The sequence below is a fragment of the Vulpes lagopus genome, chromosome 11 (genome assembly GCF_018345385.1).
Source record: "Vulpes lagopus strain Blue_001 chromosome 11, ASM1834538v1, whole genome shotgun sequence".
NCBI lineage: Eukaryota > Metazoa > Chordata > Mammalia > Carnivora > Canidae > Vulpes > Vulpes lagopus.
This window is the reverse complement of record NC_054834.1, coordinates 63,666,434-63,684,522: the sequence shown is the minus strand read 5'-3', so window position 1 is coordinate 63,684,522 and position 18,089 is coordinate 63,666,434. Positions and strand designations below refer to the sequence as shown.

At 35.4% G+C, this 18,089-nt stretch overlaps 2 protein-coding genes across 2 annotated transcripts; one reads left to right on the top strand and one right to left on the bottom strand.

Moving 5' to 3' along the window:
- Positions 1-9,611: 9,611 nt before the first annotated feature.
- On the top strand, positions 9,612-10,545 carry LOC121472113 (olfactory receptor 5AL1-like). The gene is given in 2 exon segments (XM_041723172.1): positions 9,612-9,997; positions 9,999-10,545. Coding segments are annotated over 2 exon segments (933 nt in total).
- A 6,291-nt stretch (positions 10,546-16,836) lies between these two features.
- LOC121471889 (olfactory receptor 1038) lies at positions 16,837-17,796 on the bottom strand. Its single transcript, XM_041722769.1, has one exon. The coding sequence runs from the start codon at positions 17,794-17,796 to the stop codon at positions 16,837-16,839; it is 960 nt and encodes a 319-aa protein (XP_041578703.1).
- Positions 17,797-18,089: the final 293 nt, after the last annotated feature.

The window sequence follows — 18,089 nt, the reverse complement described above, 5'->3', positions numbered from 1 at the left end:
TGAGTTGTGTTATTCCTTAAAAAATGCTGAATATTAGGAATGTTTCATTGAAGGCTTGTACATGGTACAGTGCCAGTAAATGTAGAAATGTTTGTTCTCTGAAGCTCAGTTCTCTGATCTCTAGTTCCTTGAAAAAATAGGTGTTTTCTTGGTTTTCTTACACAATACTCATTCAATGATTGAATTCTAAAAAAGAGATAAAACCAACCATTCTGTTTTTCCATGAGACCCTTCACAATAGAGACAAAGAACAAAGCACCTTCAAATTGTAACTTTATCTTATTTCACTGTAATGTTTAGAATTTTAGGTGGTCTTGTGACACATCAACTATACAGATGTTATTGAAAATACCAGCTATGATTTTCTTCCATAGTTGAACTGGAGTAAAAAATAACAAGATGGTTGTTTGAAGGGTTTTGGTTTTAAAATGCCTGAAAAGTGACCTTTCTCTTTACTTTAAATGTCCCTATTGATATGGTTAAACATTTTTTAGAAGACTTTATTTTTGTATAGCACTTCTAAGTTTACCACAAAATTGAGAGAAAGATACAAAAACTTCTCACAGATCCCTAGTGCCACACCTGCACATACACCCCTCCCCCCCATTATCGACATCTTTCAGCAGAAAGGTACATTTGTCACAATGGATGAAACTATATTGACATATTATAATCATCCAAAGTCCATAGTTCACCTTAGGTTTCACTCTTGGTGCTGTACATTGTATGGGTTGGGACAAATGTACAATGACTTATATCCATCATTATGATATTTATTATACAGAGTATTTTCATTGCCTTAAAAGTCCTCTGAGCTTTACTTATTCATCTGTCCTCCACTGCTCCCACCCCTGACAACTGCTAATCTTTCTATTGTCTCTGCGGTTTTGCCTTTTCTAGAATGTCTAGAGTTAGAATCATATAGTATGTAGCCTTTTCAGATGGGCCTTTTTTCACTTGGTGATAATTGGTGTTTCCTCCTTGCTTTTCATGGCTTGATAGTTCTTTTTTTTTTTTTTTTTTTTTTTACTACTGAAAACCTTCTACTGTCCGAATGTACCATACTTTATTTACCCATTCCCCCACCAAATGACAGCTGCTTCCAAGTTTTGGTAATTAGGAATAAAGCTGCTATAAACATCAGTGTGCTTATTTCTGTGTGGATAGAAGTTCTGCACTCCTTTGGTTAATATCAATGAACACAACTGCTGGATCAAATGGCAATAGTGTGTTTAGTTTTGTAAGCAATGCCAAATTCTCTTGGCTCAATATTTTAATATGACTTTTCAAGCATTTCCCCTTCTATTTCCCTCACATTCACCCAGGCCTTTGGCTGCACTAGTTACTCCTGAATGGAGTGACACAAGCCTTATGCCACTTAGTTACTGAGAATCTAATTACCCTGTCCTTCTTAATGTGTACTTTTTGCAGTTGCCCGTTGGCGCTGACATTATCACTGGGCATAGAAGTTCTAAAGATGCTTTGTGAATTCCTCTGACCCAGATATAGTTTTCCTGGCCCAATTGTGTGTTGGCACCCCTATCTTCTTATGTTAATTAGAACTGACTACCTTAGCCAGCACACCAATTCCTGCCAATGCCTGCTGCTCCATTGGCATAAAGTTGTCACAGATTGCAGCTTGTTAAAAGAGTCATTGAGACCCTGGTGGAAATACTTGCCTTCTGAAACCCCAAAACTATAACCCAGAATAGACTAATATTGTAGGAAGAGGAAATAAAAATTCAGAAATTGGGTCACAGAATGTAATTGCAAGAAGGGCCAATCCTAAAACCACTTCTTCATTCCTAGACCCATGATTGTATGCTATTGAAGACACCATAACCTATATTGTCATTGGTTTGTAACCTACAGTGTATCATGGAGGACTGTGCTCTGCTTAGCTGAGCTGTCAATATGCCATTCAGATTTCTTGTCAAGCCAGCTGATTGTTGGTAACAAGATACATGTTAAGATCATTCATTATATGCCATGATCATATCAAACTTTTGCTGTTGTAAAATACACTTCTTCTGAAACAATATTCTGTTATTTACCATTCCAGTGAATTAGGTATCCTTTAAGCTGTGGGAAGGAAGTACTCCTTCCTTCAATCTACTGATTTCAGTATGAACAAATTGCTGTGCCCTTCAATACTGAGGTAGTTTGATATAATTGACTTACCACAGTGTTTCTGACTTGTCTCTCAAAAGAGTGATGGCATATTTAGGACTCAGCAGAGGTTCTTGCTTCTAACAGATTGGACACCCAATGTTGGTAGTGGTAGAAGGCAGCCCATGTTATTGGATGCATTCATAGGCTTCATTCCTAACATTGTGGCTACTCTGCTTGGTGTCACAGATAGTCTTGGGATTGCAAGAGAGAAGAGTAGGTGGCTTCTCTCTATATGATAGGTTCTTTAGGCCTCCTCCTTGTTGCAAACCCTTTACTATAGTTACCTTTTAGTAGTAAAAAAATTATATGAGCCTGTTTTGTACCCACTCCTACAAATTCACCTAAAATCCTTTCCCCTAGAATGCCATATTTTTGGAGATTTGTTACTCACAGTCTCTTTGCCAACTGTCCAACAGTATTTATCACTGTCTATGAATCAGTGCATCATTCCTTTGAGCCAAATTTTCTCCATATTAACTTAAAGAAAATGTACTTAGGAAACTACTGTACTCTGAATATTTTCAGGTTTTTCCTCCAAAATTTTGACTCCTATATGTTATGAAAGCATCAAGGGATCTTGCCACTCACAGTTCACCAGGTGTGATTAGCAAGATTCTATCAATGATAAACTTATATTATGCTTTGTGAAATATCGATATGATAAAAGCCCAAATGGACATTTTTATGTTTTTTGAGTATAATTGACAAGTAAAAGTCATATATATTTAAGAAATATGAATTTATGTTTTTATTTCACTTAGCATAACATCTTCCAGGTACATGAACAAATTTTGAAAGTAAAGAGTTTACATATCCTTGAAGAAGTCTGCTGTAAATAATTATTTTTTTCTCTTTTTTGGCAGAGAAACTAAGGGTAGGAAATTCTTCATTGATCCATATTAGCATATGCATTATTCTCAAGTTAAATAATTATTAAGCTTGTGTGGTGTGCATGATCTCCATTTTATAAACAACTGAATTTTAAAAATAATAGTGACTTGTTCAAGAACACATAGCTTGTATGTGGCAAAGTTAGGATTTGGGGTCAAATGCTTCTGAGTTCAAAATTCATGGGTTTTAATACTCTCAGACATTGACTAATAATGATTCAAGGTGCCATATTTTTTGTAAGTTCATTTTATTTAAGTGCTTTGAGGCAGATTTGGGAAAATCATAGTTGTGGTAGATTATTACCACATAGTCCACACAAATCCCTATGTCTATATTCACACACTTGTATAGTTACCCTTCTTATGGACTCTGGTCCTTTGACTTCCTTTATAAAACAAAATGCTCACAAGTGATGCTACACTGCAATTTCTAAGGCTTGCTCTTTCTCTGTGGGAATGCTAAATTTTAGAGCCCAAACACCATATTGTTGGAAGCCCAAACTAGACACCTGGAAATGTCACTTGCATAAAAGAAAATATTCCAGCTGGCAGCTTCACCAAGTGTCAATTGTGATCAAAATTATCTTGGGCCATACATCCATCCTACTGCCCAACTGCTACCACAGGGGAAGGATTGTCTAGTTAGCCCACAGAGTCACAAGATAACAAATCATGGTTTCTTTAGGCCATCAAGGTTTGGGGTGTTTTCTTGTATTGCAATAGATAGTTGAAACAATAATAATCACAGGAAGAATTGAAATTTTTAAAGATTAAATTAGTTCTGGGGTGCCCGGATGGTTCAGTCAGTTAAGCAGCCAACTGTTTGATTTCAACTCAATCACAATTTCACAGTCATGAGATGGAGCCCCGCATCAGGCTCCACATTGGTATTGGTTGTGAAAACTGTTAAGATTCTCTCCCTCCTTCTCCATCTGCCCCTCCCCTACCTCTCCCTCTCCAAAAAATAAATAAATAATAAATAAATAAAATAATAATAATAATAATAATAAAATAATAAAATAAATTTGTTCTAAGTATAAATCCTAAAAGTAGATTTTATGATTTTGGCAGAAGGAAAAAGTTGAAAATATCTTTCTAAAATAAGAAATCAACATATTCTCAGAGGCTCATAGCTGTATACATGCTGATAGATGTTTCTCAAGTCTCTGAAGAAAGAGACTTGAAGAAAGAGTCTCTTTCTTCAGAGAGAGACTTGAGTATAATTACTAAAGATTAGTTTTAAAAACTGGAAAAAAATAGAAAATAAAAATAAAATGCAGAATATTAAAATGCAAAAGTATGGTGGCTTCTGTAGAATTTATGTTTTAGATTTTCGTTGCTGTTTTAATTCTATTGGGTATAATGGGCTATATAAACTCAATAAAGCAGTATTCTTAGGATAAAATATTTACATGCAATAATAATAATGTTATTTTTTTCTTTTATAAAAATATACAATTGTCTATGATTTTTCTATGTATCTTTCTATGAATCACTCTATACATATATGTGTATGTGGAATAGAGAGAAACAGAGTCTGCTAAAGAGTTTGAAGAGGAGTGTTCATTTCTCTGCGGATAGCTTGCCTTAAATGCTTTCCAAAAGGCTTCAGGAAACAAAATGAAGTTCATTTTAAGTCATGTTCCTCTATGACCAGAACTTTCAAACAATTAATCAGATTAAGTTAAATGTACCTCCAGGTGGATAAGAAATTCATGGTTTAACTACCATTTGCCTACAGCTCAACAGATACTAACTTTCAGATGTAGGGTTGGATCTTTGGTGCAATTTAAATCAATATTTGATAGCCTTGCAAAGTTCAACAACCAGCTAATGAACTTTGATTGAATGCATATTGTTACCTATTACTAAAATTTGAAATTTAGTAAAATTCGTACTGAAAGAAAAAAACTAAATAAAATATACTTAAATATTGTGTGAGTTTTTTTCCCATGTGTTAAAATAATCTTTGTGTTAGTTATTAGTTCTTTATTATAACTGGGCTCAGCACAGTAATATGAAATTTCAAACGATTGTTCCTTGACTCTTAAGCAAATAGTATGCCAAAAGATTAACCTTAACATAATTGCTCATGCTTGTGAAACATTATCACCTTGTTTTGTTTTTCCAGAAATTGCTTAAACTGATGTAATACAAAGAAAATGTATTTACAATGTAGAGGGATCAACAAATGATACAAAATATACTTCCTGTACTTTAGTAATGTTAAGTATTCACAGAATTTGCCTCAAGTATGTTGGACTCTTTTTGTTTATACTGTGGGTCACTAAAAGGAAGTATGTAGTGGGGGAAAAATATCAAGGTAATTGAGGTAGCAAAACAGGGTCTGAAGTAATACAAACTTTGTGTTTATTTTTTCCATTATTCTACTATTATATTGGGACCATCTATGAATTGCTGAGTCCTACAAGATATTAGAGGGAAAAAATGGGAAAATGTAAAGCTATCTTTGTTTTCTAGGAATTTGACATTTAGAGCAGGTTACAAACAAATTAACAGAAGAATTAATTGTTGGATTAAACACTTGAGAAGTAATGAAACACATCTAGAAAAAAAGGGAAATTTCACCTGAGATCTGAAGGATAAATAGAAAGATTATAGCCAACTAGAGGACAGAGGAGTACTTTGACCCAACTGTGTACAAAATCCATAGTCACATCTGAGAAACGAATAGTCTGCTACATGGCTGGAACACAGAGATTACATGTCAGAAATTACACTCTAGGCAGTGCTGCACAGAAAGAGTGCAAGACTTCTGGATAAAATAAGTGTTAGAGGGCAATAATCCGGAAATTTTTGAGAGTCCTAAACCAATAAAAGAATATAGAAGGTGTTAGAACTAGACAGATTTTTTAAACAAGTTAAATAATTAGTAGTGTTCAATAATGCATTGCTTATTGATGGAAGTTAGATATATGAATAATTTTTTCTTGGTTTCTTATGTGGATAACTGGCTAAGAAACAACACCATTCACTGAGTTAGAAAAAACATGCATATGAGCAGGATAGGGTGAGCCTTGGATTGCTGAATTTTCTTTTGAACATACTAAATTTAGGTGCATTGGGAATACCTAAATGAAGTTGTCTGGGAACCTATTAAATATATATACTTGGAGTTCAGAGAAGAAATCTGACCTGGAAACTTCAATTTTTGTATCACCAGCATATAAATGATAATTTTCCCTATAGCATTAGATGAGCACTCTCAGGAGAAATGTGAAAAAATGACATGAGTTGGCTGAGGAAAGAACTGCAGAGTAATAGTCTATTTAAAGAATAAACAAGGGAAGCAGAGCCATCAAGGAATAAAAGTACACAGAAAGACAGGAAAACCCAAAGATTCTAGTAACTTGGAAACCAAACCAAACCAAATCCAATGGTTATCATGAAGAAAGCTGATGTCAAAGATGTCTGATGTTACCGAGATGCCATAAAAAGATGTCCTCACTGTCTTTGGGAATAAGAAGAGCATTGTTGAACCTGGAATGAGTTGTTGCATTGCCATTATGCTAAGAACAGATTTCAGAAAACAGTTGACTGATATATCAACGTGAAGGATGAAGTAATGACTTTTCCAGGATGTTTAGTACTGCAGGGATAAAGAAAAGAGCTTAATGGAAGATAAAGGAAAAGAAGTCAGAAGTCACTGGTGAGGCTTTTTGCATATTTTAAGATTGGTGGGAAAGACTGAATTGATAGAGGAAGAAGAAATGGAAGACACAAAAGTTTGGGAACAAAAATATAAATTTAGAAAGAGAATAACAGCCCCACTCCCCAAATAGTGGAAAGGCTAAATGTGAAAGAAGGCAGTTTTGCATGACTGGTGACAGGAAGTTGAGAAATGTTCTATTTTATGGCCGTAAGTCTCTCTGTGAGGTCAGAACTGTTAACTACTGATAGTAAGGGGATGGTACAGGAGTGTGAAGGCATCCAAAGGGTGTGAAATGACTGCAGGCAGACTGAGATACAAACAGTGTTTTGCAAAAGAGCAGGTCAAGTAAGTGACTACTTGATTTTAAATGTAATACATTTTTTACACGTATTACATGTACAAATGTATTACAAATGCATTTTAATAATTCACTTTTGCCTAAATGGTGTTCTTGGTAGTTCAAGAACAATCACAAAGAGAGGAATATTTCAAAATACCCAAATTTTGGTATATCTGGGAGGAAATAGGGACAGAAAATTTGGATGCAGTTAAGAGTCATTGTAGTAACCCATCACAGAGTAAGAGTTAAATAAAGGAGTTGCCAATAGATTCAGGATAATGAGTAAAGTTAAAGAAATGGTGACATGTATCCATAAAGGAAAAGTTGTAGTGTAATAACTGATGTGAAAAAAAAGGGTAGAAAACTGTGATCATAAGATAATGTTTTGATTTTGGATGTTTAGCATTAATCCAGTTCGAGATAAAATAATTTTCAAAATGGAACCATGACAGTAGGATGCTCAAGTAGAATGGTGGTGAGAGCACTGATATCAAGATCAAGAATCTGGGAAACCATATTTTTAAATATTGGCACAGACAACAACTTTGTGGCAGAGGTACAGTGATATTAGTACCTGAGTCTTCAAGGAGTAAGAGGGAGGGACCCGAACACGGACCCGAATACATATGATAACAATAAATATGGGTATAAGCCTTGAAGCATCAGGGTAGTTAACACAAGTGCAAGACATAATAATAAATAAGGACACTGCTCCAAACATGAACAATGCCTTATCTTACCTGCCAGATTTGGATACGTGGATAGTTTCATTCAGATGGAGTGGCCTGTGAAGAAGTGACCTGGAAAGAAGTAGGTTTTCGAGGGGGACCCAAATTTTGGTTTAAGGAAAGGAAAATAAAATGATTGAAGATGTGGGAGAGTTTTGTAATATTAGAGTAAGAGCTACCCACACTCCAATACATCAGAGAACTATCCATACTAGAAAGAATAAGAGCTGGGAGAGAAAGATATGAGATCATAGCTTGTGAGGCAATGGAAGAACTCTTCAAATAACCACCTGGGGCACCTAGGTGGCTCAGATTGTTAAGTGTGGGACTCTTGATTTTGGTTCAGGTCATTATCTCAGGGTTCTGAGATCGAGTCCGGTGCTGGGATCCACAATGGGCATGGAGCCTGCTTAAGATTCTCTCTCTCTCTCCCTCTGTGCCACACCATCCCCCACCCCAGGAGCATGCACTATCTCTCTCTTTCAAACAATATTAATAATAATCATAATAACCTCTGCAGTTATCAGCAAGGTGGGATTGCACACAGGTGCCTGCTGAGTAAACCTCAATCTGAACAGTTAATACTATTAAGAGCTAATATGTATTTATTTAACATGTAATATAAGCTAGGCATTGTTCTAAATAATTGACATGGGCAAACTGATAAATCCCCTTTCCAAACTTGCCTTGATCTCTGGTTAATGGGGGAAATTCTTGCTTCTCTGAAAGGAGATCCTTTCTTTATGAATTGAGGCTAGAAATTAAGGACCAATTAGTGAGACATTCTGTTTTACCCTAGCTAATTGGAAACCATGGAGAGGGCTTATGCTCTCATGTTCAGTTTCCATATCTGAAAATGAAGATGATAGCTTTATTGCCAATATAGAGTGCATGGATATAAAAATATTATGAGGTGAAATAGTAAAAAAAGAAAATCAAATATATCTCTCTCTTCTGCCCCTGATCATAAAAGCTGTTCCGTTTTAATTAGTTGGAAACCAGTTTGTATTTCTATAAACTTATCCTATAATTTTTCTCTTCTGCTGTCCATTTGGGCATGGAATATATATGATAAATGATAAATATATAATATATGATATATGCATTTGAAGATATATGATAAATGCATTTTCTGAACTATTTAATGTATCTTAATGCTGTTTATGCCTATTTCAATAGAAGTAAGACTATCCATATTTCTGAGGTGTTTTTCACCCGTTAATTCACAAATACTACATGACATTGAAGGAAAACTAGAAATCATAGTAAGTAAGACAACAACATAAAACAAAAATTATACTGAATATTTGGTATAGAGGTCATAGGTACTCAAAATTTTGTATATGACTTTTCATATTACCTTTTCTGGCATCGATTTTTTTTGAATTTTTGTTTCCTGTTGATTAAAAATTTCAAAGGAATTAGTATGATTTTATTTAATCTATTTCAACAATTTAAAAATATTTTATCTATTTCACATAATGCTCAATCTTTATTTTCCTCTATTAAAAATAATTATGACATAGATCATTCAATTATGTAATAATTTAAATAAAATGCCGTCTTTCTGTTTTTACAAATCCACCCAGAGTTTTATCTTTTTGAATTGCTGCCTAGGACAAATGACTTCATTTTGAAGCCAGAACTAACATGAAGATTCTCCTGTGAATGTGTTCAAGATCGGATCATGGTGGGTCAGAACCAGCTCCTAACCTCTGCTTGATTATTGCCAATGGAGACAAGAATATTCAGAACATATGCCCTGGAGGATTTAAAAAAAAAAACAAAAAACCTTTAAAATCTATCCCATGGCCAGAGGCAATCATTCAGTAGTATCTGAGTTTATCCTCTTGGGGCTCACTGATAATCCAGAGCTTCAAGCCATTCTCTTTGGTATATTCCTAGCCATCTATTTAGCTAGTGTCATTGGTAATCTCGGTATGATTGCGCTCATCCAAGTCAGCCCTCAGCTTCACACACCCATGTACTGTTTTCTCAACCACCTGGCTTTTGTTGATTTTTGTTTTACTTCATCTGTCACCCCAAACACCTTGGTGAATTTTCTGTGTGATATGAAAAGTATAACATTTTATGCATGTGCCCTTCAGGTGTGCTGCTTCATCACATTTGTAGTTTGTGAACTGTATTTGCTTGCCATCATGGCCTATGATCGGTATGTGGCCATCTGCAACCCTCTACATCATTCTCATGCCTAGAAAGCTCTGTAATCGAATGATTGCTAGCACATATGCTTACGGATTCACAGTGGGTCTCATACAGACAGTGGCAACATTCCACTTGTCTTTTTGTGGCTCCAATGTGATCAACCACTTTTATTGTGATGATGTTCCCTTGGTTGCTCTGGCCTGCTCTGACACTCACCTCAAAGAGCTGATGTTGTTCATCATTGCTGGATTCAATACCCTCTGCTCTCTACTACTTGTAATAATTTCTTATATCTTCATCTTCTTTACCATCCTAAGGATCCATTCTACTGAAGGAAGACAGAAAGCCTTTTCTACGTGTGCTTCCCACCTAACCTCCATCACAATATTTTATGGGACAATCATTTTTATGTACCTACTGCCCAAGTCAAGCCATTCTCTGAACAGAGATAAATTTGCTTCAGTGTTTTATGTGGTAGTGATTCCCATGTTAAACCCACTGATCTACAGCTTGAGAAATCAGGAGGTAAATGCACTGAAAAGAATTATAGCAAAGTTGTGTTTGGCTGTCAAATAACTGAAAAAACATTGGACAGGAAGGGATCAGAGGACTTTGAGCTGTGTCTTACCTAGAGTTACAATGCTGATAAATGATAGGTTTGAATTCCTCACTTTCAGAGCTCAAGTTCAATCAGGATATGTCTTACCCACTGTTCCATTTGTGATTCCATAGGAAAAGCATTCTATAACTTTTAAGTTATTGAATTGTAAAAGGAGAAAGAAAAGAGTGAAAGAATGAGAGCCAGAGAGAGCTGGGGGGGCAGGGGCAGAATTCTAAGCCTGCTTGACCATGACATCTTCTCCAAAATCAAAGGAACAGAGTATGGGGGAATAGTGGTTTTATTTGGATTCTGTGTCATATTGAAAAAATTGGGTTGTACTGAAATAGATCAACATCTGGTATCTTGTATTTCAAGTAGCTGCATAGATAATCTGGAAAACACGTCAAAGTTAATAGCAAGGAATTTCGGTTTAACACTATGGATAATTTCCCTAATACTTTCTACATTTAGCTAAGAAATAGCACCAACAGAGCGACCTTGACATTATTGTGACACTGATCCTGTACTAGTTTAGTTTAGTGAAGTCACTTTACATGATTATAATCCACTGCCTATTTAATAGAAGTATGTAGTTAGGAATGTGGACTCCTTATTCCCACAGTTTGGCAATTATCTTAGCTTTTCCAAGAACTGTTGCCCTTGGAAAATTATTTTACATTTGTGTATCTTGGTTTCCTAATTGCAAAAGGTAGTAATAGTTACTTTCTCATGGAGTGCTTATGTGGATTAAATAAGACTTTAAATATAAAGGCATCCCCAGGGCACCTGGCTCAGTCGATTAAGCATCTGATTTTGGCTCAGGTCTTGATCTTGCTGTCCTGGGATTGAGCTCAGTGTCAGGCTCTCCTCAGCAGGGAGTCTCTGTGCCCCTCTCCCTCTGCCCCTCTCCGTCCTCATGGTCTCTCTCTCTCTCTCTCTTTCTCCAATATAAATAAATAAATAAATAAATAAATAAATAAATAAATAAATAATCTTTAAAGAAAAAGGGCATTGCATGGTTCCCAACACAGCAAACATTTCATAAGTGTCACTATTATACTTAATTATTAACATTGTTATTGTATCAATGATCCCTTTTATTAGGTTTTAGATTTTACAAAATAGTTGGCAACATGACATGTTTCATTTCAAAGTCAACAAAGTGAAAATATAAAAGCCAAGAAATGACTTTATTGTGATCTTTAAAACATTTCAATTCTTTTAAATTTCCTTTTGTATGATGTGTTTATGAAGATATTTTAAATTGAAATTTTTAGGCTACTTCACTCCTGCTATTATAATAAGCATCTCTTTTCTTGAAGAAAGAATTAAGCTGCTTTTGTTACCTTTAGCAATGAATAGACAAATAAATAATGAATTTATTTAGTTTGAAACTTTTCAAAGTAAAAGTAGCGCTAACACTGATTTTTTTTTTTTTAAATCTCTAACACCTATTTCACCCATCCTCCCACTCATATTCCCTCTGGTAACCATCAATTTGTTCTATAGTGAAAGGGTCTGTTATTTGTTTCATCTCCCTTTTTCCTTTTTTGTTTTCCTTCTTAAATTCCACATATGAGTGAAATCATATTCTGTTTGTCTTTCTATTAAATGTTTTTCCATGTGTCAGGTGCTTACAGAAGTGCTCTAGTTTAGTTACATTAACTAATTTCTCAGTTAACTTTCCTAGCACCCTACTTGAGACAGGTATCTAAAAACAAACAAACAAAAAATCAAAACAGTTTATATAATTCATTAACACAATGCACATCTAATAACTGGGGGGGGGACAAGATTTGTGGTCAAGTTTGTCCAACTATGAAGTTTCATTTTTTAATGGCTATCTTCTATTTCCAACTACAGTTATACAATGTTGGGATTTTTAAAATACTGAATGGTGGTTCACAAAAATGTCACCTAAAGTCCAGATTTAAATTAAAATTTCACAAGTTTAAGAAATAATTGGAAAGATATATGAGCCTTAGTCTGGCTCAGAAAATATATCTCCCCTGTTGTTCATAAACTCTGGAAAAAAGAGTAGAGAGAAAGGTCATCACATATGGAGCTGAAGACCTCCTGCCTTTATCATCCCTTTGCCTACCAGTGATGTTAGCTTCAAATGTTTCTAAGAATCTCCCATCTCTCTGAAAAGTCAGATTATGAACAGTTTCCATAAAGCCTAGCCATATTTCACTTCCACACTTTGATGTCATAAAAATAGGTTTGCTATTGCGAACCTGCCTTGGTTTAGAACCTATGGACCTCAGCAAGTGAAAGCACAATTTTCTTGTCTATAAATTGAGACTTTAAAGGGGTTCCTGGGTGGGTCAGTGGATTAAGCACCTGCCTTCAGCTCAGGTCCTGATCCCAGGATTCCGGGATCAAGCCCTGTGTCTGGCTCACTGTTCAGTGGGGAGTCTGCTTCTCCCTCTGCCCCTCCCCATACTGCTCCTTTCTCTCTGTCTCTCTTTCTCTCTCTCTCTGTCTCTCTCTTTCTCTCTCTCTCTCTTTGTCTCTCTCTCTCTCTCTCCTTCTTTCTCTGTCTCTCTCTCTCAAATAAATAAATAAATAAATAAATAAATAAAATCTTTTAAAAATAAAAATGAATAAATTGAGACTTTTAGGAAGTTATATTGAATGATCCTCAATCTGTATGAATACGTACATAATAAAATGCCGATACCCTATGTTTAGTTTAATTGTTTAGTGACCAAATTTAGTGCCAAAAAGAAGTCCTGAGCAGGGAAAGAGTCTATAAATATATAATCACTAGTGGTTCTTCTTCATAGATTACATTCTAATATTATTGTTTTGAGGTCAAAAAATGTAGAAAAAAATGTGTTCCTCTGAACTAATACATAAATAAGAAATATAATTGAGAGACTATGAGGGAGTTAGAAATAAGTATTACAAAAAATGTACATTATACTTATCAGAAGACTTACATTCTACATACATTCCTGAAAATCTTGTGCCTCTAAAACAATTGAACTATTTTAATTAAAGCATGTTTTTAAGGAATTTTAACTTTGTACAGGTTTAAATTATTCTTTTGGAAGGTAAAATAGGTAAAAGACCACTTAATTTCTTGACCTTGTAAATCCAATTTTCACATATCAAACTTCAATGTGTGTGACTTATTTCTTAGTATGGATAAGAATATTAAAGGAGTTTATAAATGCTGAACACATAGAATTAAGCCAAACAACAGTGAACACATAATAAATGTCATCTATTTTTACTTGTATTATTCTTAATATTATTGTGTTAGTGCAAAAATTTTAGAACTGAGCAATGGCTTTTTGTTCAAATAAAACAAGTTATACATAAACAGCACAGTTCTTCTTAGGACAAGTAAGTCTTCAATCAACAAACTGAAAAAAAAAGTGAAGAGTAGCCAAATTAAAGAAAATATTTTTTTAAGATTTTTTTTATTTGATACACACACACACACACACACACACACACACACACACAGGGAGTAGAAGCAGGGACAAGGGCAAATGGAGAAGCAGTCTCCCCGCAGACCAGGAAGCCCTATGTAGGGCTCCATCCTGGGACCCTGGGATCATGGCCTGAGCCAAAAGCAGAGACTTAACTGACTAAGCCACCCAGACACCCCCAAAATAAGAAAATCTAATAGAAAATCTAAAACTTTTAATATCAATATAGCAAGACAATTGCTTGGATTTTTATCCAATGTAAACCACTAATCAGTTATAGTTACAAAAAATATCCTTTATCTATAGGAACATGTCTTCAGGGATGGTCCATGTCACTGATGATGATAATAAAGCTGGTATTTACCAACCTCAAATTAGGTGCCAATGATTGTACCATGTTCTCACATACATTGCTAAGTGCTCATACACTAGTTTGAGAGATGAGTATTTTCCTTATTTTATAAGTAACTGGAGCTTTAATATGCCACAAAAGTAGGAGTAACAAGCCTCATGTTTGGGGCCAAACCTTCTGAAATGAGTCATGTTCTTCACTAATTTTGAACACAGCCAAATGGATTATATGCTTTTAATTTTTGTAATCAGCTCCTTAATTCTATATCCCTTCACAAAAACACCATAGAGACGACAGAAGGAAGGGTCAAAATACAAACATTTTATTTAAATACACCTGGAGACAAAATGGAGAATGTCATTTTTTTTAAGTATGCTCTCCACCCAGCATGGAGGCCAATGCAGAGCCTGAACTCATGACCCTGAGATTGAGATCCTGAGATCAAGACCTGCACTGATATCAAGAGTCAGATGTTTGACCAACTGAGCCACCCAGCTGCTCTGATTTTAATATTTTGACTGAGAGGATGACCCCAGGCACCTAGAGCAGTTGTTGGAGTATATAGTCTTGGAGGCTGCACAGACCTGTGTGCATCTGCCCAACAAGAAACTAAATAATAAGTCTGTCAAGTATACTTGAATTTCTTAGTCCACATCCCTGAGAAAAGCCAGGTTTGCCTTAAGAAGTGACTACTAAAAGGAAGGAATTACAATTGTATAAAAAATGAAAATGTCATTTCAATTAGCACTTAAGCATTGTGTGTAACGATTATGTGAAATGGAAAGAAGTGTCAAGATTTATAGGTCCAAATTTCCTCACCTGCTGAAAGAGACTGGCTAAGATGTTTTTAATGTGTTTTGTATGTGATATATGAGAATGTGTGTATCTATTCATATAAACATACATCTACCAGGAAGAGTGTAGTGAATAGAAACACCACACTTCTCCATCAAACCTACTTTAAAAATATAAGAATCCATTTAACTCACATGATTCTCACAGCACCTCTAGCAGCATGTCTGAGTTATTTACAAATTAAATACAGAAGAGGAAATAGTCCCCTGCATTACAAACCTCAAACTATATTCTAGATAATTACTGAAACTATCATAATTTCCTTCTAAAATGGTAAAATAATAAGATAACATTAAAAACTAATTTAATTGCTTTTTATGAAACATAAAAATTATAAAATCTTACAAATTGCTATTTTTGTCAAATTTCATGTCTCAAACCTACAAGGGCAATCGAATAAATAGCAGGCATAGATAGATAACATTATAACTTAAGATCATTTCTATTTGAACAAATGTATAGGTATGTTGAACTCATTCATTCATTTAATAACATTATTTCTCATAAACAAATGTCTTCCCACTATATTTAAAAATCTGAAATGACACATTTAAGATTAGATTATCTATGTTGCAATAGCTTTATTAAAAATCTATTGTCAAGGAAGCAAAATTCAGATAGACTTAAATTTACATTAAGAATTATCGCATTATTAGTTATGTGAACTTAGGCATTTTATACATAATTGAGGCCCACAGGTAAAGTCTTAGACATTTCTTAGGCTTATTTGATTGTGTTAACTAGGACTACTTGATACTACTTGATTGCCTGGAAGGTAGTAGAAACCTAACCAAACTTTGTTCCTCTTTCTTCAAGACTGATAAGCCTTTCAGAACTCAATGAATTTATCTTTAATTATATACAACAAACAACACATATAGTAAAAACATACATAGCACTTATCACAGGATGTTGTAACAATTTCATAATATTGACTTGTTTCATCTTTATTTTTATTTTTTTTTTAATTTTTTTTTTATTTATTTATGATAGGCACACAGTGAGAGAGAGAGAGAGAGAGAGGCAGAGACACAGGCAGAGGGAGAAGCAGGCTCCATGCACCGGGATCCCGATGTGGGATTCGATCCCGGGTCTCCAGGATCGCGCCCTGGGCCAAAGACAGGCACTAAACCGCTGCGCCACCCAGGGATCCCTTGTTTCATCTTTAAAACAAACCAATGAATTCAGTCCTTTTACTTTCCAGAATTAGAGACAGAGTCATAATATTTTTTTTAGTATTTTTTAAAGTATTTTTTAAGTCAATAGTCCAAGGTGGCTAATAAATGTAGAGCATAGCATTCAAACTCAGGCAGCCCTACTTCCAGAGTAGTAAGTTCTAACAAAAACATTCTGCTTCCTTTGCTTGAGATACACAGATGTGTGTTTGAGGGTGTACTTGACCATAATTTCAGTGGTCTATAAAGGCTGCAATGATCTTAATGGGATTCTTTGAATCACACTGACTTCCAGACCCAGGCCTGGGTTCTTGTAGAAAAGGTCAAGGTCTGCTGAAGTGCAGTTACATTTTCAAACCATTAGGAAAGAATAAAAGAAGTGTCATCAGGAAGAAGTGGGATTTATTTACCTTCTTGCATATTATAAAGTATTTATTATCATTATTTTCTTAATTTTAACAGATTTAAGGTTTCACAACCTTTATCCAAGGCTTTCTTTGAGGCATCTTTCACCTCTTTGTTCCTTAGACTATAGATCAGGGGGTTCAACATTGGGATCACCACTGTGTAAAATACAGATGCCATTTTGTCTGTGTCCAAGGAGTGATTTGATTTGGGCTGTAGGTACATAAAGATCAAGGTTCCATAGAAAATAGTGACAGCCACCATATGGGAGCCACAGGTGGAAATGGCCTTGCGTCGCCCCTGGGTAGAGCGGATCCTTAGAATGGCCGCAATGATAAAGATGTAGGAGGTGAGGACAATGGAAGAGGAACATATCATATCAAAACCAGCAAAGGCAAAGATCAGAATTTCCTTCATGTGTGTGTCTGAGCAGGACAGAGCCAAGAGAGGGAGGTCATCACAGTAGAAGTGGTTAATTACATTGGGGCCACAGTAACTTAGACGGAATGTGATAATGGTATGGAACAGGGCAACCAGAAAACTGTATATATATGGAACTGCCACTAATTGAATGCAGAGTCTTCTTGACATCAGGGTTGAATAGTGTAGGGGACTACAGATAGCTACATAGCGATCATAGGCCATAGAAGCCAAAAGGAAACACTCAGTGATCATGAAGGTGAGAAAACAGCCCAGTTGTGTTGCACAAGCATGGAAAGGAATAATGTTGAATTCCACAACAAAATTCACCATCATCTTTGGTGTGATAGCAGAAGAATAGCAAAGGTCAACAAAGGCCAAGTGACTGAGAAAAAAGTACATAGGTGTGTGGAGTCGAGAGTCAATCCTGATTAAAGTTATCAACCCCAGGTTTCCCACCACTGTGACCAGATAGATGATGAAAAATACCACAAAGCATGGGGCCTGGAGCTCTGGCCGATCTGTAATTCCCTTGAGAATGAACTCAGTGACATAGGTGATATTGACATCACCCATTTATTTCAGTGAATTTTGCTGCAAGCTGAAGAATACCAATGACACGTCTCATGGCTTCTGCCAATGTTGGCAAAAGGTGATCACTGCTGTCTTCTTGTCTTGAACCATGTTGTTTTGTGGACAAAAAGTACACTTTAGCTCTCTGATGACATGCATTCTTATCTCAGAGAGCAAAGTCCCACACTCTCAGATTAGCCTTCTTGAACATTATTTTGTTTTATAATTTTAGAGAATATGGAAGGCTGCTGGTTAAAATTTCAGTACTACCTGAAAAAAAACACTTGAGACAACTG